Here is a 26,359-nt window from a genome sequence, read left to right as displayed (position 1 = left end):
AAGCATCTGCCAGTCAGTTCTGTTGATCACTTCTATGCCTCGTGCAGTACATCTGACTGAAGCCACTACCCACAGGTCTGCTACAGCCCACTAAATGCAAATTTCTTCTCTGCAGTAATCCAGCACAGGTTTGGTGACACACATACTATCGTTTTATTTGCACTCATCAGGCTTTCGATATGACATAAAATCATTGTAACATAATGCATTATTAAATACATTTTCCAACTGAAAAAGATAAACTTGACAGACTGTCAGCAAACATTTTCGTACTTTAGAAGAGGTTGTAAAAAGAAGCCCTGGAGTACATCCACCCATTACTGTAAGTAAAGCTCACCAACTATTCAGAGCAAGAAACTTCATGGAATGAGCTTGCCCTTTGCCTCGTTCCCCATCTTGACTATAAACGGAATTTGAATTTTGCTTCTGAATGTCATTTAGACAATGATTTGTATGAGCATAATTGAGTCTGGATTATTCATGAAGCATTTACTTCGGCTGTTTGTTGGTTTTGGTGCTGCTTGGTCACCTCGATACAATGTGGTTTTTGCACTTTCACGGATGACTGACTATATTTGCAGATGGGAAGAGGGGAAAAGTGAAAGTTTCTAAGAGGCTGTATGAGTACTGTTAGTGTGATCGTGGGTATCAGTTGTGATTTTGAGAGCTTACAGGGAATTCTAAGGCAATCTTTTTTCCCCCCGGTTGCATCCCTTTACCCCCCAAAAACTGAAACCAAGAACTTCTGTGGAGACAGGAGCTCAAAAAACCTTCATCAAGGAGCTCTGGGGTGTGTGCTTTCAGCTAGACAGAGGCAAGCCCGAACATCTTGCTGGTCATAGCCAGCCAGGGCCTCATAAATGGCAGGATCCTGAGAACTCTTAAGCAAGATGGAGATGTTGGGCTTCAGGGCCCCACAGTCTTGGATCTGCCTCTTCCAGGATGTCCTCGGCCTGCCTCTGGTTTATAGGAGGAGTCTGCAGAGGTTTCCATTTGGCCTTTTTTTTATTTTTTTTTAATAGGGGAAAAGATAATTGTGTAATACGCTTTCCGTGGAAAATTGCTACCTTTTACTTAGAACTGGAATAACCTTTTCTGAAATGTCAGGCTTTGGCAGAGATTGGAAAATCCAGATCTTAATGGAGGCTGTTTCTAAACACAACATTGTAATATTTGCTAATAACTACTCTATTGACTGCTGTTATAAACCAGAGGCACAAACACTACTCATGTTGATTTCTGATTTCCATGCAAACAAAAGTGAATGATTTTGAGATTTTTCCAGGTGTAGATGTAGCTGAAAGTACACATTGATCTCGGTTATTAACTTACATATCTGTTGCAACTCTGATATCTAGAGAACAGGTAGATGCAGGTTTGTCACCTCAGATTTACCACCAAGAAACTGGGAATAATATAGCCCAGCAAAGTGAGAAAGCTTATCCACTGTGTAATGAAGCAACATCCAAAGATAGTAATAAGCAATATTTGGTTACATGTTGGTGCACTTTTTGGTTAAAAAAGGCATAGTGTTTTGATAAAAATTCAATTACATTTCTGCACTGCACAGAACTTTAGAAAACTATGTATGTTAATTGCTGGGGATATTTCTTCCTTCTTTCAGAAAGGGCAAAAAAGGGAGGAAATCCTGTTTGTTTAAAAACGACCCAAGTAGACAGCTTTTCTTGTTGTTCCATTTTTATATGAACGTGCAGGGTTATTCTATTAAAGAGGTATTTTTCATTAAAATAATACATAAATATTTTATTTAATGAATTTGTAGCCTTGAGGCTTGACTTCAGTACACATGAACCATTTTCTATTTTTTTACCAAAACTCTTGGTGAGCTGAACGAATTTCACATCCCCTAAGGAAATTCCTTTGCACAAGTTTAAAACCAGAAATGTCAAATGTTCTCTTCAGGTGCACGTTTCTACCTGTGATGGAGTATCTTGGATCAGGATTTGGCCCTGGATATTCCTTTAGGCAGGAATATCAGAGAAACCTCTGTTGTACCTTGCCATACTTCTGGCTAGTAAAAATGGAGCTGTCAGCTTCCAGTTGCTAATCCATTAATTTTTTTTAAAGGTTAGGGTTACTGTTGACAAGTGACAGAGCACCCTGGTACAGACAACCAGAATGGGAGGTTAGCATATTTAAAAAGGAGACAAAATTTTCTTAGTGCTTTTTGGCTTCAATATGAATTGTTTTGGAGAGGGGGAAAATCGCTTTATTTTGTAAAATGGTGCAGTGTGGTCTACATTTGCATTACCCTTGCTGCACAAGAAGCATTTATTTAGCTGATACAGTCTTCTGTTACATCTCTGGACGTAAAATGCCCTGGAGGTGGAAGAGGAAAGGTCTCTCCTTTTCCTAACCTATAGCTCACTCTGAAATCAAATCATTCCTCACTGAGCCTCTTGGCTATACAGAAACCTTTTACCCAGCATCTTTCTCTGAAGATAACTTAATTGGGAAAGATTCATAACTTGTGATACAATCTTCTTGTCTTCAAGTTCAGACCAATAGCCCAAGAAAATCATTTGAGATGAAGTTCCAAAATTAATCCTAAAGAATATGAGGAAAAGGAGTTCTTAAGTTAAAATGAATTGAACTGAATCCATTCTGTTCTTTAAAAATAGAGAAGAACTTTCAATTTTTTATGCTATCTCTTATGTACCTCTTGCTGCTGATAGAGGGGAGGTTCAGGTGCCTGGACAGCCCTGTCTTCTCTGCTCAGATGTTCAACTTTATTTTTTATCTCAATTTACTGCATATATTGGTGACAGAGGGAACGTTTCCACTTAGCTGAGTCTGAGCGTAGGCATGATTTCTGAAGAATGCAATGTGTAGAAGCATTTCTCTGAAGGTGAGGAGTACCAGGGAATTTGGGGTACTGCAGCTGATCGCTGTGTTACTGATTCCCAGGTACGGCTGGTCAGGGTAGTAACAGTGATTTAATTTCGAGTTCTGTGGCTGCAGAATTAGGGAGAGGAATGCATGTCAGTGATTTTCAGATTATTTTGCCATGGGAATAGAGATGGGGAGCAGGTCAGTTTTTCACATTTGTGTGAAGTTTTCACAAGATTATGACCCCAAGGCTTGGCTCTCTGTCATTACTAAATGAATGATGTCTGTGTTTGGTCTGTTAGGGGTAAAGAGGCCCCAGTGTTCTCATCTGTAGGAGACCTGTGATCTGTGTTTAGGATATTAAATCATTCCCCATTTTGGAGAGTCACTAGGTACAGATGTTATATAACAGGGATATTGATACTGGTCAGACATCTCACTCAAGCAAAACACACATTGCTTTTAAAACCAGCTTAATTCAGGAGGTCATTTTTTATTAATATTCTTCTTTTACTTATTATTTTATATTAGCATCAAAGTGAAACACATTTGTAGGAAGAAGCCTGCTTTTAGCAACTATTATAACTATGGTAATGAAACCTGACATTATTTGCCACAACCAGCTGCATCAGGGGCTACTGAAAGATGTCAGCTGTGTCTCGATGTTAGGAAGGAAAAGCCAACGTAAAGATTATTCCATTGTTACCTATCACTTCATCATTCACAGTTGAAGGCAGGACAGTAGTTTTGGTACCTACCCTCATAAATCACTGGCCTGATCTTCTGAGTCGCTACATTCCAGACAACGCAGAGGATCTTTAGTTATTGTAACCATAACTTAGCATAGAGACCGGTTTTAATTGAGCCATTAGGGATATTAAATTTTTTCCACTGTAGAATGGCTTACAATACAGTGTGGAGTCCATTCTTGTCTTGAAGATTATTGCTCGAAGCAGTGAGCAAGAGTTACAGCTCTTACATAAGAATGTTTGTTTTTCTCTTGGTTTTGCTATCGCTATTCAGTTACAGGAGCGTACTAAAAACGAGACTGCAGTGAGAATGAGATAGGGCACAACTCACACTTGGTATTTAAACTTCCGACAAGTCCCTCTGAAATTTTCACGTTTTTCTTCAGTGGAAGTGGGAAGCAGGGATATGCAGATCTTCAACAGAATTGAAGCAGTGTCTTCCTCAAGGCTTCAGCCATTTACCTTCTTTACTATTATCCACTTAAATGTGTCTTTTATTATTTGATATTATTTATCCATTCAAGAGGACAGTTCTTCATCACTCTGAATTAATTATTACCCTAAGTTACTTAATTCCTATTGTTACAGAAAGTTTTACCAAACTTTTTATTGAGAGGTATTATCAAACTGTTTTGTTGTTATTACAGCAAAGCTTAGTGTTGCACCTAAACTAGAATTCAAGCAAGCAACTGTAGTATTCTTAGTTGACAAAAATATTAATAGATCAAAACCTGTTCTTTTTATTTTCTTTCTGAACAACAAATTCTTTATGCCTTCTGTGAGAAATCACAACATATCACCAATCCAGAGTTTTATTTTGTTCCATCAAACAAACCTTACAAACACAAGTTTTGCCTGCCTGTATTTCTACAAAGTTAAATCCTACCTTTCCTCTGAGGACCTCAGAAAATGAGATGGGAATACTCAAGATCCTATTATCTTCAGAACATCCAACTTAAACATTCACAGGGAAAATCTGTGCTTTCAAACCTTATAGAATTCTGCTTTGCTCATTGACCTTGCATGTTATTTCAGATACTGTTTCTCTTTGCACCTTTAATATCATCACGGTTTTGCAGAGTTAGTGCAGGTTTGTACAGATCCTTGCACGTTCTGGGTCACTGTAGTATTCTAATCCTCGAAAGTATCTTTGAGATGCATTGGGTTGTTGAACAAAAGCTAGGTAGATGTTTGCCTGTTCCATGTACGGGATCTCCTCATGCTAACAAAACTTAAAAAAATTGAGGGACTGAAAGCTCAAAGAGAACTTAGAATCAGTGTGAGATTAAACTTGACAGTTTTTCTAGGTGACGATAATTTTGTGATATAAAGCAATTAATCTCCCGTCTCCCTGTGTGCGCACACATCAGGAAGGAAGAACTCACCAAGAAGTAGTTGAATATTGGTGCTTGTTGCATATGGTCTGTAAAGCTGTTTAAGATCTTTGCACTTGATGTGTAGCGTACAAACAGCTACGTCATACGTAATGTTTATATTTCTTTTTTTTTTTCTCCTTTTCTTTAAAAATGAAAGGTCTGAGCACTTCGGATCTCCCAGCAAGCAGCCTTTCTCTTCCTTCTGGTTACTCTGCTTGGAACTTGACCTGGGTCATGAGAGATACATCGCCTTACTTCTCTCATAGAGGACGACACAGTGAGTAGCATTTATGTTATCCTCAGGAGGCTGTAACTAACTGCCTAAGGATACTGGTATAATACTGGAACAAAACAAGACAAGTCAAATTCATGATAAAATATCCATACTGTCAGTCCCTGAGGGCACTAATAAGCCTTATTGTCCCTTAGCAGCCACCTCTGGGGCCTTTCCCCACCCTGCCCACGGGCCCAGGATTCACATTTCAGTGTAGCCCAACGTGTCCTTGGCCATCGCTATCTCTACCTGATAACCTGGGCTGCCCCAGCCTGCCCTGCTCCCTCAAAAACAAGGTTCCAGACTGTACTATTTGAGTGGTATGTTGGAATCCAGTGATATTATAAAGAGAGGAGCTGTGTACCAAACTTATTTTTTCTTGCCATCTCCTTTCATAACTCTCACCCCTTCCAAAATCTGGGAATCTGTTTTCATCTGTTCTCTGGTATGACCTATTTACTGACTATCCATAGCCATTCCACCGTGAAATACGATAGTCGTAGTTAGGACCGGACTGCATAAAGCAATATCTAACATGCAATCCAGAAAGTGACTGAAGTAGAATATATCTACTATATATCTACTACCAGTCTCTATGAGGGGAGATAAGGTGCTGAGAGGCTAATAAGATTTACTCACCCTAAGCCTGTAATTATCTGCTTGAGGGAAAAGTTTGACCTACCTATATGAAGAAGTCCCATATTTCTTCAAATTTATGTTGCAGCCTTTTATGTGTGCAATATATATTCTTTCCACTGGCATACAATATCTGCTCCTAGCTGTTGTATCTGCTTGAATGATGAGGACACACCAATTTCATTTTGGAAGGGACAGTAGTACAATCTTTTTTCCCTCACTTGGTTTTCTCAGAAGTTGCAAGAATGATTTTTAATTTATCCTTTATTACTTCTTCCTAAACTCTTTCAGTTTCTCAGTAATACTATTCTAAGGGAAGGCTTTGTTCTTAAAACCTAAAAACATTGATTCCATCTGACAGCATCACATGGAGATAAATGTACTGCATCTAAGCAGAAATGATTTATTATGATTTTAGCTGGTTGCACAAGACCAAATTCTACCATATTCCAACCATCTGTTTTTCAGGGAAAGGCAGGAATTTGCTGAGGTGTGACACAAAACACAATCTTCACTCAGGACAAGTCTAAACTTTTCTCCCTCAGTAGGTGTAATTCAGGACATGTATCTTGAAATTACTGGAGAATCTTGAAGAGAGGCAGGAGTAATTTCGTTTTATCTAGCTTTGCACTTAATTTCCAAAAGTTGGCAGAACCTCCTTTAAATTAAAGGGGTGGCGATAGCCCTCAAAGACACGCATTTCAGACTGCAACACCCCATAGCATCGCTATGTGGACGTACTGCCTGCCGATTCAGATATGCAGTGTGCAGGGGACTGGTTTGGGGACGTGGAGTAGAGCCTGTAAGCATAACCCAAGCTTAAGAGGGCAATTCTTAAAACTTCTCTCTATTCCTCTACATACCTGCAGCTTATATTATTTCTGTCCAGGTTTCTGTCCAGAACTGCTATGAGCATGACAGGGATGGACAGTGCCTTTCAGCAGCTGATTATTGGCTCTGGATCTAAGCAACTCTGTGAAGGTCACGCAGGGACTCAGGGGAGCAAGGCAGAAGACAAAGTTGGACTATCCAAGCTCTAGGCGAGTAACCTTGTCCCAGGACCACCCCTGCCTTCTGATTAAGTGGCTAATCCAAAATCATACAGTAAATCATTAGCAGAAATAAAACCCAGCAATCCTTCACTACGAGAGTGTTTTCCTCTTCTGTCAGAAGCTTTCCTTGCTGCTCCCAGCGTGACTGTGATTACAAAGTGCTCAATAAAACTCTATCAAAACTTTGTTTGCCTAATCATCTGATGGGACCCATCTAATTAACTGGCTGACATTGCTGGAGTGGGGCAATATTAGTTGTCTTAATTACTTTTTCTCTGTGTTCCGCTATTGGAGAAATCTCTTTGATTGAAAGGCTGAGTAAATTGAAATATCGGGTCCCTCTCCCTCTGCCAAACTAAGTTCTCTGCTCCTTCGCTCAGCATTAAAAGTTCTGACAGACTGCCTCTAGTAGTTCTGGCAGGAACAGTGCTTGATGATATATTTGAAACTACATGCAGCAATCCCAAAAGATAATCACTGGCACAACAGGATACTTGAGAGTGATGCATTCACAAGACCTTTTTTCTCTTTTGTCTAGAGGTTTCTAGATTTGTCTCTATCCAAGCATTGATTAGTCATCCACCATCTCAGAGATGCAAAATCCACCTGCCTTTCAGAAAATAAAGATTAAATAAGCCACATGAAGTCAAAATTATCTGGGAATTCAGCCTGCAGGGCAGGAGGAGTCTTCAAATCTCCATATTTTTGTGTTTTCTTTTGTTCTCTTTGAGGTACATGCAGACTATTTCCTGTGGCTAGAACAAACTTTTAATGCATTCTGCATATGTGTAGACTTACGGTAGCGTATTAATCTCCCATTTGCAGCACTGATGGAACTCTGTCCTGAGGCTTACATGATTAACTGCACCCAGCCACATATTTCATTTCTTGTCCTGGTTGGTTGAATATTAATTTTCTCTTCTGTATAGGTATTGTATAAGAAATCAATTGTCCACTGCATAAAATCCATTAAGCTTCTGTAACAGGGGTTCCAGACGACGGGTGCCCCTTAAGGTCTGGAAGCCTTCACGCAGTTAATACACCCCTCTCTGCCCCATCCTTTACTTCCCCCCAGGCCAGCCGACAACACTGAACCTTGAGCATGATCCTGGCAGGATACGGTAGCAACGGCGGAAAGTGCTACCAATTGGAAAAAAAATCAAATGGGATTCAGCCCATCTAAAATCTGTTTCAAAAGAAACAACGTTTCATGAGAATAACAGGCATAAGTGTTGCCATGCTGGACCTTTTGGGAACAGGAGATGGCTTTTGCTTTTTAACTCTTCTTATGCCACCGTGCTGTCTGTGCATCTCTTTGCCAGATCCCCCCAGTAGTAGTTGAATTCCTTGGCTGTTCTGAACCATCTTTGTGCAAAATACAGAAGTACCTCTCTCAGGTTGTGTCAGACTTCTGCAATATAGTTTACAGATTTTTTTTCCCCCCCCTGAAGTTTAGGGAATAGTAGTGTTTTGGATTCCAAAGTTAACTGGGACTAAAACTCTGGGGGAAATAGCAGATTCAGCTACTAAATGACTACTGTGCTTCAAAATGTCTACAAAAGATGAGTTCAGCAGAGGAGGAGCACATACCTTCAAAAGTGCATAATTATTCACAGCTTTGATTTAGGTACTAAAAGCATAATCCAAAGGATGGCTTCTAATAACAACTTATTAATTTCACTCAGCTCTATGTCTTCAGAAAAAATTTGACAGGGTTGTTGGGTTTTTTTTTACACTTTCTAATGGAATGTAATCCGTGACGAGCTCATGATTTCCTGAACTGGGTTTGCTTAAAAAAAAAATTAAATGTGTTGGACTAATTTTACTGTGGAATAATTTGGGGTCATTCTCACTGTGTATTTGATGCTCAGTAGCGTGGCAGTTGCTCAGTGAGGTGTCAGATTATTAATTTTTTTCTCTGGTAGGTTGTGTGCAACTTGCTGAATTCAAGTACTCATGTGCATGCATTCAAAATACCATTTCATTCATGTGAGCTGGATACCAGATAGATAATGCTGACATGAAACTCAATGAGTCTGAACGTCAAACAAAAGGGAAGATGGAGAGAAAGAGGGCACCAGCCAGATGAATTTGTGTTACAGTTAGGTTCCCATGACTACTTGTTTTATAAATCTACAACAAATCACACTAATACTGACACCTTCAGAATGATAAAGCTATCATGATACTTGGCTCAGCATGGCATAGTAAGATGCATGGATATGAACTAATTGTTACAAGTTCCTGTTTGGAAGGTGAGATAAAGTCAGGAGTGAAATGAGGAGAATAATACTTTGTCCCAGAGGAAAAATGACTTAATTCTTTCTTAGTAAAGATATTGCAAAAGTGGTGTACTACCTCAATTCAAACACATCCTTTTTGCAATCTTAGAAGTACTCTAACATAGTTTCAGAAATAGTGTTATGAATGTAATAGGGTAAGACTTCAATTAACAGCAGTTATTCACACCAGATGAATAGAATTGTTCCATATAAACCAGCAGATGCTGTGACCCCGTATACATATGCAAGAATTCTTGTTTAACAATTAGATGGTATTTTTGCCATGTGCAATGGTGCTGAAATCCAGGGGGAGGAAAATCACAGGAAAAGCAGCATCTGCCTAGTTAAACTGAAGGCTGTGCTAAGCAAGAAAGAAGAAAAAATCTTATTAGGGAGAATTTTTTACTTTCTTTCAAGTTATTATTTTCCTTGTATCCTCTTTCATCTGCAGATAATACATCAATGACAGCTCAACATTTTTTCAATAATAAAATAACATACAGTAAGACAACAAATGTCTTTTCTTTCTGTCTCTCAAGTATTCATTTTCTCTAGAGATCTCTCAAACTTTATGCAAGAGGTCCCTTGTATGAATTGTCAAAATATGACAGTTCATCCAACCGCTGTTTTGCGCCAACTGGAGCATGTTTTCTAACAATCGCTGTTAGTTGGTACTTCAGTCTTTTGGCCAGAACTGGCATTAGAAATGCACTTTCATTTATTGTTTTTGCTGCATGCATGGGAGGCTTGGTGGACAAATATTTCTCGTGTGGAGGATGAGCTCTGTCACTTCTTAGAGCAGGAGGAATGAAAATGAGAGCTATTGCTGGTTGTTCTCCCCACACCCTCTCCTTGCACCTCTCTCTGTAGCTGTCTTGAAAGACTGTGCTTGTAATTGATTGATAAAGGAGTTCTGGCCCTCTTCTTTGTAGCTTGATTTCCACCGAACAAAGCAACTGTCAAAGATTTTGGTGATTCAGTCCCTGGTGTGCACTGAGAAGCTGGGTGGATATAAAGTATATGCTGTCATTTTAAAGATTCTCTTAACAAATAAGTGAATGGTTGCATTATTGCTGTTTTCTCTAAGCAGTGGCCCATCGAGCTGTGGCTCACTCCCCAGAGGATTAATTTAAATGCTTCTGGCATGAGGAGAGCCTTGGGCTCCCCAGGGAGGCAGGCAGCTCACCCTGTGCTCGACACTGAGGCCCGAGCACTCTTCCTGGGGGTGAAGAGCAGTGAAATTATGCCTCCTGTGGGGTACTGCTCCTCTAAAACCTTTTATTCTTCAGATTGCAATCTAGCTTTAATAGCCCCTCCTGAGGGAAACCTGAACATTTGTCTTCCAAGGCAGGTGTTGAAGGGGTGAGCAGCGCTGTCGCAGCCGGCTCTGACCCTGCCTGGCAGGTAGTGGTGCCCCCGCGATACCCCCCCAGGGATGCTGAGGAGAAACTGGCTGCTTTGAAGGCTTCCTTGCACGCAGTGAACTTTGACGAGCCCTCGGAGTCTCCCACCACCCTGCCAGGGGCAGGGGCTGCCATTCTGCTGTGAGGGGATGGGCTGCGACCCCAGCCCCACCGGCGAGCTGGAGGCGGAGGGGCTGGGAAGCTTCCATGGGGTGAGGAAGTGTGAAGAGTCCCTGGGCAACAGCAGAGAAAGGACAGGGTGCTGCCTTGAAGAGGGTAGGGGGGTCTTAGGCAAATGGGGTGAGACCCTGGGGGTTTACCTTCACTGAGCCCCACCAGGACACCTCCCATCCTCCTCTGTACCCCAGCTGGCCAAAAGGACATGTCCCCAACCCCCAGGTGAGGGCCCGGCTGCCTCACCCCGCTCTGGGGTTTGGCTGGGGCTCTGTGCCTGGCCCAGGCTGTGGGGTCACAAAATGGCTGCTGGGGTGGCGTGTGGGTGAGGTGGGCTGGGGTCGTGAGGGGAGAGAGTGAGGAGAGGCTCATCGTGACCAAATGTCAATGCCATGAGGGAACAGCGGTGTTCCTGTCGGTAAACTCAAGGTCAGGGGAGCATACATGAAGACCTGCTGGTGCAGAGGAAGGACACAGAGCAATAAGCTAACTTGTGCTAAGTAGTTTTAAATTAAAAGGAGGTCCCCAATGAACACACGCTGTGTCTCAGGGCAGGGAGAGGGGTTGATGGGCTGCCCAGCTGCTCTCCTCACGGCTTCACTTGCAGGGGACTGAGGTGTGTCAGGCAGGATGGACCCCAAAGCTGTGCTGTATGGAGTGATGCCGTGGGGCTCCTCGAGTGCCTTCCCAGTTCCTCACCTCCCCTGTCATGCCATGCTGCTGCTCTCACATTTGTCAGCTCCTGGAGTGGCAGCCCAGAGACCAGGCAGTTACTGTTGGTGCAGGCATTTGCTAGGGATAGTAAGGCCTGGGGTGCCCAGCACAGATACATGTGGCATACTATCCCTTAAAATGTGCTAGTTTGCCCTTTCTTAGTGCTGAGCAGTGGAAGGAAGTAGGTGAAAATGTCTCTTCAGGCTTGCTTTCTTGGCAGGAACAAGGCAGTTAGACCCTGCAATTGTTTTTCCTCTTCAGTTTGCATGACTGCAGACACCTTTTTCCTTTCCTCTTGAGTTTTTTCCCATGCCCTTCTATCCTGTGGTGGATTTGCTCATTTTAAATTGCTGCTGTACCTCCAGTTGCACAGTGAAAAGGTGACACTAGGGATCTATCTGCAAAGAGTTTCACCCCTTTTTTGTGCCAGCGGAGCAATGCTCGCTTCCAAGGGCCTGGCCTGTATTTGGTGTCCTCCTGGGTGTTCAGCAGGCTGGGGAGCTGACAGCCAAAGAGCACAGAGTCTCCTATTTATGCTCCATTTCTGGGGAGAAATTTTATCACTGCAGGCTTCCTTGCATCACCCCACGTGTATACCCCTGTATTGGTGGATAGAAATTCAGAAAGGCCTGATGAGGCAATCGAAACCCTTAGATTGAATGCCCTGTGCCCTTTTCTACCCAGAGGGAACGGGGAGGGCTTTCGGAACTGGCTCTGTCCCTAGGATTCATAACTGGAAAATCAATTTGTCATTTCCCTGTCATAAATTAAAAGCTTATAGGCCTTATAACATCAGTAAAATAGAGGTTAGTGGGTATTGATGGAGGTCTCAAAGCTCACTCAGCAGAGCACATCTCTACTATGCAATTTAAATTATGTCTCCTCCACAAGGAATATCTGTCAATATTTGTATAAAAAAAAGACATCCTGCACAAGAATATTTTATGTTTCTCCACTGCTGCTGCGATTGTTGCCACTGGAGGAAGTGTGTTCTTGAGGGAGGTTGTGATCCTGTTTTGATTGGTGTAAGTGACCTCTACATTGTGCATCTGTATCTGTAGATGTAGTACAAATTAGTTGTGTTTTAAGCTGATGAGATGCCCATTAGGATGTACATCTGTAAGCTGGTCCTTCTGAGAACAGAGAGCCTCCACCTGCTCCCTTGTCTATTGTAGTCAGGTGAGAAAGCAACCACACCTTTTCACAGGGGTGACCAGCTGAGAGTAACGCAGAAGGAGTGATTTGTAAGAGTCAGCAGACCAGGAGTGAGAAGGACCTTTTTAAGTCAGACACGCGTAGAACTAGAAAGGAGTAGCCTAAGAGGAAATTACCTGCTGGTCAGGGTTTTTGTGGTTGAAAGGAGATGTGGTTTAAAACAAATAAACTTAGTCTGTTGTTGGGCAGCTGAAGAAAGGATAATCAGAATAGCTTCTTAATGAGAACAGGCTTTCTATATCTCTCTTCAAATGAGATTATTTTTGTCTGTGATGTGTGGTTACACAAATGATCTAAGATGATCCAAAGAGTGAATGATTCATCACCTGACCTGCAGCAATGTAAAAGGGTATTTCCTGCAGGTTACTCTGTTTTGGCGTATTATTTATGCTGCTATTTTAAGTCATTTGTTTGTTAGAAAACTCTAATCAGTTTAATTAAAACAGATGTACTTGCCAGATATTTTAGTTGTTTGTGCACAAATTATTGCTGTTAGGTACGTTGATTAAAAATAAATAAATTGAAGCACCCACAAGACTCTAATGTCATCAGACACACACATACACAGATTCCACTGTCTTTTCAATTGAATAGTAGCTTAATTTTCAGTCTATGGTTGGTATCCTGTATCTTCTTACGTATCAGGAACTGAAATGATTGATATCTACAGACTTTCTTAAACAGGTATTTACCTTAATTTGATTATAAGCATCACTTTTGTTTCCTCTTTAAAGGTGTAATGGTGATGAAGTAGGCTTCTAATAAATAAGCTGTTCTGTCTCTCTAGTGTCCAGGGGTTGCACATGCAAAAGACTGTTGGACAAGGGGTTGGGTTTTTTGCACTATATTTAAAAAGAGACTTTGCAATTTGCTGGAACTCAAATTCCTATAAAGCCTTTAGGATCTATAATGTCAATATAGCTGTGGCATAAATGCATATACTGGATATAAATCTTTGTGACATATCTCTAAAAAACCCACCAAAAATCACAAAACCCCCCACTTCACTGACTAGGCACTCTATTCAAGTCCTAAAGCTCTGTATCTAGTCAATTTATATTGGTAGTGGGTTTAAAAAATAATCACTAAAAGTTGTGTTAGATTTAATTACCTTTCCTGCAGTGTTTGCTGTTTTTCAGAAAAGGGCAGAATGGCTTTTATTCAGCTTCCAAAGGTACATGGCTACTTCTTTATGTGCTTAGCTGGGCAAGAAAAAAATAAACTTGATGTCGCATTTAAACATGTTAAGACAAAAGTAAAAAAGGAAGGAGAAAGACCTTTTTTATGCAGAGGCATAAAAAATAACAGGTGCTTTGTGGCAGCAATTCAAATATTGTGAAGGTTCTGTATTTGCAAATGTGGTTTATATGGTCTTGTAGGAGCTACCACACCAAGAACAGCTTATCAGTGAAAAAAATGTATGTGGTGCATATAATGCTTTTTTTATAAAGTATATTACATTGTCAATAGTGAAGGACATTGTGAAAGAAGGAAAGCCTGAGGGTAGGAAGTTAACATTACGCTTGGAAGACTGGATGCTGTTTGCATAGACTTTGCTGTGCTGCATCAGATAGCATTTCTTTGTCATCATTTCTTTGTACTGAATAGGATAATAGCACTGAAATTTGTGTCTGATACGGGATTAATTTAAATAAGAGCCTATGAAGAGTGCAGATATTCTGGTGATGTGGGGGGACTATCAAGCTCTGTAAAACATGCAAGTATGTTTTCATTAAAGCGCAGATGCACTCAGACGTATGAGCCAAAAAGTCTCCTCTGTCAAGGAATAACCTGTTGTAAAGGCCATTCAGCCTGACCACAACAGGCATGTTAGATCATGTCCACTTCTCTGTAGGCTATTCATTGCAAGGGAAGGGAAGAGTATTGCTACTTGCCTTTCCTCCTTTACTTTTCCCCCTTCAGGCAGAGGCTTTAGTTGCAGGGGTCATAACGCTAAATGTGACGACTGTTATTTAATCACATACCCCAATTAAGTTGTCCCGGTTGTAGGTCAGAGGCCTGCTGTGTTAAGGGCTCCACAACTGATTGATAGCTCTCTTTTGAGAAGGAGGTTCTGGAAAGTGAGACTGAACGGAGGAGCTGGCTATCGAGTGCTTGTAGGCACCATAATCAGTCTGTCGGGGGTGAGGACTGGAGGAGGAAAATGAGAGTGCCTTGTGGATATCTGTGAAGGGCTTCTCTGCTGGGGGCAAGAGGGTAAGAGAGCACAAAGGCTCCTCTTCCCAGCAGCTGGATGGGAGAGGAGTGGAAGCAAGCAGTGACTGATGGAAAGCTCCTGAAAATATGAGAGACTGACTGGGTGGGGGAGAGAAGCCCATGAAGAATGAAGTAGTTGATTTGAAATGATTGCTCTTGCCACGTGTTGTCCTTGGCCCAGGATTTCCCTTCTGTTGTACTGTGGGTTCCGTCAAAAAAGTCCTTACATGAGCTGTGTTTCTCCCCCCTGCTTTTTTTTTGACAGTGCCTTGAAATGCCTTGAAGCACATACTAGTTGAGGTGTTCCCCCTAGCTAAACTATCCAGTAATGATGATATATCTTCTGTAACATGTAGCTGAGTGGTTGCTCCTTTGTCCATTTGGGCTTTGATACAAAGTTTAATAGACTCTTAACACTTTATAGGGTTAAAAAAATGTTGGGTTTGTTTTTCTTTTTTTGAAAGAACATCTAAGGGACTAGAAATAAGTGGTGTGAGGTTTGGGTACGATACTGCAGTAGTAAACTGTGTAGCATGAATATATCCACTGTTCCCTGCTGCCTAAATTGAAGTGCGCTTCATGTATCATGAAATTTATGTTGATAACATAGAAGTTTGAAAAGGATAGCGACTTGTGCATTCAAATTTAAGGAAATATGTATAAACCTTGTTACTCCTGCTTGTGGTGTATATGGATTCCTTACATTATATGATTTCCATGGTGTTGTGAAGCATTCAAAATGCTGAGTAAATGATAAAGCACCTGATTAAGAAAATCAAATATAAATGGGAAAAATAGACTCTGCTCCTTCCAGCTTGCTGTTAAAAAGGCAAATTAGCTGGGCAAAGTATAGTGAGAGGGCAACGGTATTAACCTTCAGATTAGAAAATGTTATGTCACCAGGAGAATAGGCTGAACTACATAAATCTGTGCACACTAAGAAGAAATTAGATGTTTAATAGAGAATGTAATTGAAGTTTAAAAAAAATAGTTAATTTGACTAATGTCAATTCAGATTATTTGTTCCACTTGCATAGCTATGGCAGGACAGTGGACAGTGTAGAAAAGTCCAAAGAAGAGCTGAATTTTTTTGGTTGGGCTTTTTCAAATGCATCTAGCCTTTTAATAAGCATTGAGTTAGTTCAGAAATAGTTTCTTTCCATTACTGAATATTGTGTTGAGTGCCAACTGTAGTGATTTAGCAATGTTGACGATTAAAAGCATAATCTGTGCAGGTTATCACTGCATGTTGTGTTAAGCAACTTGAATTATGGTGTGATAGTAAATTGGACCCTGGGAAGTGAATCATAGTTGCACCAGCAGGGTAATTGGTTTCTGAAAGAGAAACAACTCAAAAAGGAACGTCTGTGTTGGAGGCAGATGCTGACTGTACTGCCTGGAGGCTAAACTTTTGCGACAGCAGATCAAGCTTCTGCTGCCTCAGTAAAGAGTTTCAAACCCAAGGGGTCAGAAGGTTGCTTCTCAGGGTACAGTCCCTGTGGCTACCAGCATGTCCCACATGCCCAAGATAGACAACTCACTTTGCAGAGTCCTTTGCTCACTGAGATGGAACATGAATATGAAGCATGTTGGCAGTCTTTTTACTATAATGGTCCTGGTTAAATTTGAACCAGCAGCCCAGAAGAGATTAGTTTCTGTCCCATTTTATCAATTGACTAAACTATTTCCCTTTCAGTCTAGAAGATGCCTTTCCCTGCTTTAGCCTGTGCTGCCCTTTTATCTGTCCTGAAGGGGAATTACTGGCTCTTGGGCTCTCCTCCTGATTTGCTGCTACCTCCATAATGAACCTCTCAGTGTGGTCCATTTCGGACACATTTTTGCCTGTCTGTTTTATGGACTTCCTCCATTTTTTTCTACCTCATTATGGAAAAAAGCAAGCCCTAACTTACTAAAGTATAAAATGAGTGTGTATACACATGTGTTTGTGTATACACACCTTCCAGCACAGAGGAAGCTGCATTTATTTAACCTGGTATGTTCTATGTCTGTTTTCTTTTTCAGTATTTGACTGCAATTTTGAATCTCCTTGTGAGCTGGAATATTCCCTTACCTCAAAAGATCAGGAAACCCGCAGTGCTGCCTGGCTCAGACTGAGTGCAGAGGACATCTCACTGCTAAACATCCCAGATGGGCCAGAGAGAGATCACTCTGAGAATACACCTAAAGGTAAGATGAATACAACTATGTAATGCCTTCAGTGTAGTGGTTAGTTTTAAAAACAAAACACCCTCACTCCCACCGCCAAAAAAATCCCTACCCAAAAAACCCCACAACCCCACCCAAACAAACATGTCCTCTTAAGACACCTATAATCCTTTTACTGCAGCAGACAATGCAAACAGTGTGACAAACAAAGGGAGTCATTCTACACATGAAAGATGTTTTTGTCTAAAGGCAATCTGCTATATAAATATATGCATATGAGAAACAAAACAACGAATATAGTACTGTGTAAAATCTGAATCAGGCCGACCCATGCCATGGACGGTATTTGCATAAGAACAGTACTGTGGTGCCTATGTTTAAGGTCATTCAGTGTCTGGAAGAGATGAATAAAATCAAGTATGGTTTTACCTCTGCTCTAGGTCCTGTTTACTGCTTGCGTATTTTCAGACCATTTTAGGCAATATCCTTGTGTCCAGGGCTTAGGTTTTCTGTCTGGTAAGAAAACAAAAGATAGGTTTTGCCCTTAATATAAGAAAAAAAATTCCTGTCTCTAAAGAGAGCTAGGAAGCCTGGTAAGAGGGGAGTGCAACAGACTTTTTCTCCTTCCTTGCAAGGAAATCTGATTCGTTGGAATTATTTTTCCCGCTCATGATCATAGCTGTGAACAGCAGCATATTTCATTAAGATTATAAGTTCTAAAAAGATTTTTACGTATATTTGTGCTCTTCTAATTCTGGGAAAGCAGAAGAATTCTTAACATCCTTCCTGCTGTTAGTGACACCTGCTTGAAACCTCACCCCGTGAGTGTCGGGTAGTGTTGATGAGGATGGAGCTACAGAATGGAAATGGGGGAGTTAGGGCTGCAAGCTTTATCCAGGCCACCAAAGAGGTATACAGAAGGACAACAACAAAGATTATCAGGGATATGGAACAGTTTCCATACTAGAAAAAAATAAACAGAAAAAGATTCTTTATTCTGTTGGTGATGGTAGGATTTAGGAGTCCATGAAAATCCACGTTGAAGAGCAATGGGAAGCAGCTGTGAAGTTAGTGGGTGCCGGGTATAGAACAAGCAAGAGGAGATATTTTTTATGTAGTACCTGAATAAACCGTGGTAATAAGATGCATGAATTAATGTTATGGAGGCCAGAAATATGCATAAGTTTAAAGAAAGATCAGATGAATTCTTGCAGAATACACTCATCACTGGTTATTTAATTCAATAGTCTTTTTACACTCCCTGACTCAAGAAGCCTCTTATACAGAAAGCTGCAAGTGAAAGGATCCTTTTCTTAGTAGCCAGCGTCAGAGATGGCATTTGACTTTGCAGACCTGCAGTCTGACTGCTTGTAACAGTTCTTATGTTCAGGCAAATACTGAGGAAAAGTTTCAGTACTGATTTCATTCATGTTCTTTAATTCTGTTTTCTCATCCATATCAATAGTATAGTACTTTTCCCCAGATAGCCGTTATAAATTAACTTTTAAGGCCCATTGCTTGAGCACTGATTCATCAGCAAACCAAGTCATTTTGGCGGGATCTTTGTCGTGTGTAAAGCAGATGGACCACATTTGTGATGCATGCAAATATCTTCTAATTTTCACATCAAAGAACATAGATGCGCATACTAAATTTCTTGCTACAGAGATACAGTTAAGCGAAAGTTTGAGGTAAATCAGAATGTCTGCTGTTGTTCTTTTTCTTAAATTCTAGTGGAAGCTGGCTGCTGCTGAAATTTAGGAATTAAAACCTGCTTGTTTTGAGTTGAGAAGAGTAGCTGTCACTTTCCTGGAATGGGGGGAAAAAAATGGGGAAAACCCATGAAGAAATAAATGTGTTGTTCCAGGTGAAGGGCCTGGCCAGATTGCTGCAGTGCTGCATATTGCCAATGTATGTTTCTTTTGGATTCTTTTTGGTAAAGTTATACCTTTCTCTGTATTCAGTTTTATATGTCTGTCAAAGCAGAAGGCGGCGAGACTGTTGGCTGCCCTGTAGCCCAAAAACGAGGGTAGTATTGCTTGATGATTTCCAGTTGCATATTGGAATAGAATTCCATTTCTAAGCCCAAAGTTTTGGGGTTTTTTTCTTCATCTGGAGTATAGGCAGTTTAGGCTGAAGCTTGTGTTCTGCTGTTTTCTCCTGTTCTGAGGAGCAAGTACCCAGTGTCACATTGAGTGGATTTAGATTTGTGGGATGCCAGGGTGGGTTGTTTTGGGGTGTTTAATTTGCTTGTTTGTTCATTTTTTTTTAAATTATCAGGCATGTTGGATATAGTGGTAATTTTCCCTTAAGCCCCTCAGAGCTGTAGGTCTGCAACTCATAGATGACTGTAACTCTTGTGCGTATAAAGACTCATTTGAAAATCAACACTTGGAGCTAGCATCTCTCTATTTTAAATCACTTTAATTACAGCTGCTTGGCACAGATAGTTGTGTGGTCTGTTTCAATCTGAAATAATTAAGCACAGTAATTCCAACCCCCACTGTTTCCTGCAAATTGTACTTCCAATTATCTCAATCTCATTTCATCTCCTTTGCAGACAGTAATGCACAGAGATAAACAGATAGCGTAACTAGATTTTGGGGTAGTTTAGCTCATCCTTGTCACTTGGCTATCAAGTCATGTCAAGACATTAATAGAGTCAAATGCCTTGGGTATGATTCATTGTGCTTCATATAAGTTTCTGTAAAAGGTTCAGTAGGAAATCATTGGTAGATCTCCCAAAGAGGGGCATTGGAAGAACTGTATTTTTGCCTGTCCCTGCAGCATGATACAGCTCAGACTCAAGGAATCGGAACAAATCAGCATGGATCAAGCTACCTAGAGGAAGAACTAGTTTCAGGTGTCTCAGCATTTCGTTACAGTCACATCTGAGTGCTCCACTCACATGGCACGTTCAGCATGTGGTGTCACACAAATCATTGATCTTCTGAATAGGGATAGATGGTGAGGTGGCAAAGTTTGATATTAAATTATCTGGGGTAAATGATTAGAGGTCTGGTTTACAAGGAATTGAAAAAAGATGCTTAGCCGGATAATAGTGGCAGGTGAAATTTAGTCTAAATTATTTGAATTGAGGTGGTGGGAGAAATAACCAGAGTTTGGCATATATAAGGGCAGATGCTGAGCTGCTTGTAATCACTTAAGCTGATTTTGGGATAAGAATAGAGCTGTGAAAACTCATCTCAGTAGCAGTCACAAAGTAAATGTGATGTTGGGACTTACTGAGAGGGGACTAGAAAATAGGAGCAATATGCTATGGTATAAATGTGTGGGGCAGCTGTATCTAGAATATGGCATTCTGTTCTGGTTCCCATGCTTCAAAAATCATTTAGTACAGCTGGGAAGGTTATTAAAAGAATGGAAACAAGGATGATCTAAAGTACGTAATGGCTGTCTTTAAGGAACGTTTAAATTAACTAGGGATACCCTGCCTGCAAGAAAAATCTAAAGGAATACATGGCAGAGTTTTATAAAAATCACAGAATATTATAAAATCTTTATAAAAGATGTCTAAAGGTTTATAAACTCCCAAGACTTTATAAAGCACCGAGAGGATGAGTACAGAAGGAATATTGGTTATTTCTTCTAATACAGAATTGGACAGCATCAGATGAAATTAGTAGTTGTCAGGTTCAAAACAAAGGAGATCCTTCAGTATGTAACAAACAGTGAGACTGTGGAACCTTTTTCCACAGCATATTGTTGGTGCTAAAACCTTCTATGGGTGTGCAATTGACAGGTTATGTACAGGAAAGAAAAATAGTTACAGCTACTAAATTCTCAAGGCTACCTTTTCTGACTCAGAAAGTCCTTCCATTAATAGTTCCCTGAAGGCCAGGGGTGGGGAAGTACAACCATTTGCTCTCCCTGTTCATATAATCTTTCCTATGTATCTACACTTGTCTTTTTTCAGAGCCAGATGTCTGAAGTTAATGGATCTTTGTTCTGTGCTGGTAGGGTTGGTGTGGTGGTATGTCCCTCCCTCACCTCCCACCCCAGTTTTTTCTTCCCTTTAAAAAAAGATTGAAATACACTAAGGGTTTCAGACCAATTTGGAGAGTCAGAGAAAAGGTGCTATTTAAACATTTAATATTATTTGCTATTCTGCTAAAGCCTTGTGAATGGTATCAAACCATGCAAAAATATTGGGTAGGAAGAACTGCAGGACTGTCTGTCTATAGAAATCTGTAGAAGGGATGGTATCAAGGTACTTTGTAGGGGTTTTTTTTGAAATTTTGTGCTAAAATGCTTCACTTCCCTCAATTCCTCCCCTCTGTCTTGTAAATGGACCAGTGGGTGATAGAATCACTAGTGCATCTGCCAGCTAGGCCCTGCGTGGTACGTGAAGATCTGCTGGAGTTACAAATATTTCCAAGTCAAACTTAGGTAGCTTTCTGCAGGATCAGAGATTTAAGGTTAAAATTCCACTGAGGTGCTAAAGATTGACAGGAAAACCTCCACTGTTGGGATCTAAATCAGGCCTGTATGTGCTGTAATGAGTAGGCAATCCATTGTGGATTACTAGACTTCTTTTCTTTTAATTCATGAATAAGCAAAAAGATGCTATAAAAAATTCAAGCATTCTACATCACTGACTGCATTTATTTATTTTGACAAGTGTGATTAATTCTTAATTATTTATGATCCTTCATAATATATTATACCAGCAAATGTACTGCAGTCTATTGTAATGAAATATGAGGAATTGGAGATCTTGCAACTGTGGCAGTATTTCCTAAGGAGGCAGGTTAGACAACCCAGTTTACAGTTAGAATGACAGAGTTTGTAGACCAAGGAAGTTGCACTTTGCAGCTGTGGATGTATGTATTTGTCACGCTCAAGTGAAAGAGTCCTTTGCCTCTCTGATAAACTTGAGATGGGTCAAACCAGCCATAAATTCTGTGCTTCTCAACTCCTGATTCAAACCCAGGGTTTTCTGTACTATGAGGGCCTCTAGGATACAGCTCTGAGTAGCAGGTAACGTCCATCAGGAAGTGTGCCTTTCCAGAATTCATGTCTCCTGCTACCTCTTCGTAGTGCTTGTATTTTCCTTCCTCCAGAGAGGCACGGGCTCAGATTCCTGTCAGTGACATTGCATTGCTGTGTTGCCCATGGACTTGTGGAGGGCAATAATTGTGGTCCCTGATGTGGCAGCACAGTCATGGCTTCCTTCTGTTTTGCTGATCAGGGATATCAATTAAACTCAGACACCAGAGTGAAAAGAGCAGGCGTATTTTACTAGAAATAACAAAATAATATAACAGAATAATACAGAAAACATACAGTAAGAAAAGACAGAACAATGCACTTAAACAAATAGGAAAATACAGGGTCATGCATCAAATCATTACTACTTGAGAGAGAGAATAGTGATTAACAAAGATCCATCACCACTGGCCTACGTCACCATCATCCAGACCCGCAGGCGCTGGGCAGCCCCGGTTACAGCGAGGATTTGGAGAGCCTTTCCCGGCAAGTGGGAAATCCTACGCGGTGCGTCCACCCGTAGGTGAGGCTTCCAAAGTCGCTGTGAGCGGGTCCCACCTTATATACCAGAGATCGACAAGCCAGAATAACTGGCACCTTTGTTTTAAGCAGAAATATCTGGTTTTCATCTCACGTTAGGTTCCCCCAGAGCCTGGCCAGGGCTTAAGGGAGAAGCTAAGGGAGTTTCCCTGCTTATCTAGTTAATTTATGAACAAGGTCACAAGGCCAGACAACTGTTTCTGTGGCCTTGTTATCTTGCTCACACATAAAGAAATATAAGGATACATTCAAGATAGACATGTTTTATGATGTTTAAGCTACGTCTTCTGTATTTCACTAATGACTACATATGGAGTTAGCAGTTTCAGTTCAGGGCCTGTTGCTCAGGCTTCAGTATTCCCACCTTTTACATCAGAATAGTTGGTTTGCTATAACTTAGTATAATACCTATTAGCACAATGGTTATCAGTTATAAAATGTACAGGATTCATCTATAGGTCAACTCTGGCTTGGGCTTATTGTCCAAGCCTTAGCACTTCACCTTCTGAGTCAAATTTTACAAGGAAGAGGAAGAGTAAAAACACTAGTTACAAAGTTAATCTTGTGTATTTAAAGAGGAAGGACCAGAAGCAGCTGGATCCAAAACAAGTTTGGGTCAGACAATTGGATCCTGATCTGTGCTTGATCAAATGTCAGTGTGATCTGTTTCCAACCATAAATGGAGTTTTAAACTTGAAGGATTAGAGGCTTGACCACTCCTGACTATGGTGATGCAAGCAGGTTGCCTGCTCCACTTCTAAATCTTGTGATTGTAGATGAAGTGAATTTCTGCTTCTGTTATCTGAAGATTTCAGGACCATGAAAATATGCAGCTGCTTGATAAAAATTTCAGATGAAGAGATAAGTTGGGGAGGTACGACCACCATTTCAAATAAGAATCAAAAAAGTAATAAGCCACCCTGCAAATGTGAACACCAATTGAGACAACTCCTTAATGGAAAATATAGATTAAACTTTTATGAAGGATGGCAGGGAAAGTGGGAGATGAATGAGGATAGTGTCCTAACCAGCTACTGATTAGTTGAAAAGCTCTGATGCTAAGTTCTAAAACAAGAAGTATCTGCACATTGTGTTAATGTGGTTTTGATTTTTGTAATTATTACTAAAGAAATGGAGCAAGGCTAAGGCACTGAGCATATTAGCAAATGGGAGATAATGAACTGCAGGATTATAAAATGGCTGTTGACTCTATGATTCCTCAAACAAAGAAGAATGAGGCAGATAATAAAAGATAATAAATAATATTTTGTTTCAGATTATCACTTTATTAACAAAACAGTAGAGTATAAATCAATGTGGGCTTGCCAGAAGTAAACAGTTGAGAAGTAATTTTTCGTGTAGGATTCTTAAGCAAAAAAAAGACTTGTAACACTAACAATTACACTAAAAAGTGGGGGAAAAAAATCCCTCTGAAAAAGATAGGTATTTACCAAGGGAAAAGAATAAAGGGTAAAGAGAGTAGCTGGGCTCACACTAGACAGACAGAAGACTCCCCTTTAATTAATCCTTAAAACTGATTTGAGGATATGCCTTGATTTCATAGAATTGATCTATCTTATGTGTCTTTTAAACAAGATACCGGAGTATTTCTTCTTTCCTTTAGTAAATCAATACATGGAGTCTGAGGTTTTGACAGTGTAGGTCTGGAAAAAATCCAGGATTGTTTTCTCATGAGAATTTCTATTTTGGAAGAAAAATGTTTTTGAACCTATCTCAAATTTTGACAAAAAACTTGGCAGACCTGAATGCTTATTGCACACCTCTTTTTAATGCTGGAGAAGAGTGCAGATCATCCTAGTCTGCAAAGATTCAGTCCAGATGGTTGAATAGTCCTTAAAAAGATCCTGCTGTGGTATTGTGCCACCCTAGTTTTATTATTTTTAAGCATTCAGATAAACTGCAGGTATCGTGTGAAGATTTGTAAACTTTCACAATTTTGTTTATTCAGAGTGGGATTCAGTTTTCTATTAGTTATTTTCCTCTTTAAGATTTAGTCATTGAGTCAGTGGAAATAATTGTTGTGTATGAGTTGAAGGATCAGCTACATACCACAAATGAAATAGTAGAAGAATTAAGTGAGATCTCAAAGCAACACATGGACTGAGAATTATTCATCAATCTTATTGCGAATGAGAGATTTATGGATTTGTAGGGATGACTATCAAGTTCTTTGTAAACAGGGAGGGTTTTAAAATAAAAAATATTATTTACAGTGAATAGTTCTGGCTGTTCTGGTTGAGATTTAAATTTTGATACTCAATTTGTAACACTTGATATGTATATGTTGCCAACACAGCCCCACAGGAATTTATGCAACATTAATACACAAAATGCAAACCAAACTTGCTTCCAGAGCCCATTGGGCTGTGAAGAAAAAAAAATGGAGCCTTTTTATGATGGTCAAATTTCAGCTCATACTCTGTCAGTACAAGAAATGGACCAGGTGTTCTTAGCATTTTGCAGCTTGCTCTCCTCATTAGTACTCCACTTGTGCTTTGTTATTGGAAAATTATTTCCCTTTAATGAGCCTTCTCTAAAGAGGCAAATTATTGTCTCACTGTAGGACAGTGTGTTTGTTTATAGAGTAGGTATGTATTTATATGGACTATGGATAAGCATGTGGGTTTGTTGATTTTAGAAATCCTGTTTGTTCACTCCTTAATTCAGTGAAGACTTGCGTGCAACTCAACGTGAAGCACTCTGTTCCCCAAGCTGAAAAAGAAAAATTAATTTCAGTGTGCATCAGATGTTAGTATGCTCTAATGGTTTGCTGCATACCTGTGACTAATGTACTTCAACAAGTATATCCAGAAAACGCATAGACAATGAAGAATAAATGGGTTGTAAAATGGTCTCTTTCTTACTCTTAGAGACACTTTCTCCTTGGCAAGATGAGAGGAATAATAAAAGGACAGCTGGAGGGAAGTGTATCCTGCTCTTGTCTGTATTTGACCTTTTTATAGGAAAAGACTGCTGGATTAACACACATTCGTAATTTTTTTTTCTCTGTGATGTAGGGGCAATGTTCTTTATCCCTGAATGCTGTGTACATCCAAGCATATCTTGTGTTTGGTTTTTTTAAATTGAACTTTTCAAGTATAGAAAACTCATATTTGTGCAAAGAATATTCAATGAATTAAGAAATTGTTATTTGATAGTTTTAATTTCTTTCTAGCCTGCCTGCTACCTCTATTTTCTGTATATTTATTTTTTTACCATGCTAGTGACAGCTCATGCATACAGCTCTGTACATAAAAATATAACGTATGACAAAGGAGTATCAGCAAGACACTGTATGCCTTGTAGCCCCTTGGCTACATATCACCACTCCTTACCAACCATTGTTGAGTTATATCCAACCATTGTTGAGTTATATCCATTGCCAATTACTACAATAACCTGTGCTTCTTTAGCACTTTACCTATGAGGCTCTGAGAATGGTCTACTAAATAAGGCACCTCATACAGTTTTAAAGTGTTGGGAGAAGTGTTTCTCCATGTCATCAAAGAGAAACTAAAGCACAGTGTGGTTAAATCAATAGACCAAGGTGTGTTGTGTTCCTAGCTGTGCCAAATTTGTGTCTCTTGCACCTTAATTAGTACTGACATTTAGATACCTGTTGCTCTACAGTATTTTTGTCATGAAGTTGGCCTGGTCCACTTATAATAAATAGACATCAT

At 40.1% G+C, this 26,359-nt stretch overlaps 1 protein-coding gene across 1 annotated transcript in view; it reads left to right on the top strand.

Annotated features, from left to right (window-relative positions):
* Positions 1-26,359, top strand: part of ALK (ALK receptor tyrosine kinase) — a 320,348-nt gene that overhangs the window by 76,003 nt on the left and 217,986 nt on the right. The window contains exons 2-3 of the mRNA XM_074817734.1: positions 5,133-5,252; positions 16,965-17,129. Of these exons, the coding sequence (XP_074673835.1) occupies positions 5,133-5,252; positions 16,965-17,129 (285 nt within the window). The remainder of the gene's footprint in view (positions 1-5,132; positions 5,253-16,964; positions 17,130-26,359) is intronic.

The sequence above is a fragment of the Strix aluco genome, chromosome 3 (assembly GCF_031877795.1).
Source record: "Strix aluco isolate bStrAlu1 chromosome 3, bStrAlu1.hap1, whole genome shotgun sequence".
NCBI lineage: Eukaryota > Metazoa > Chordata > Aves > Strigiformes > Strigidae > Strix > Strix aluco.
This window is presented reverse-complemented; position numbering and strand designations above follow the sequence as displayed.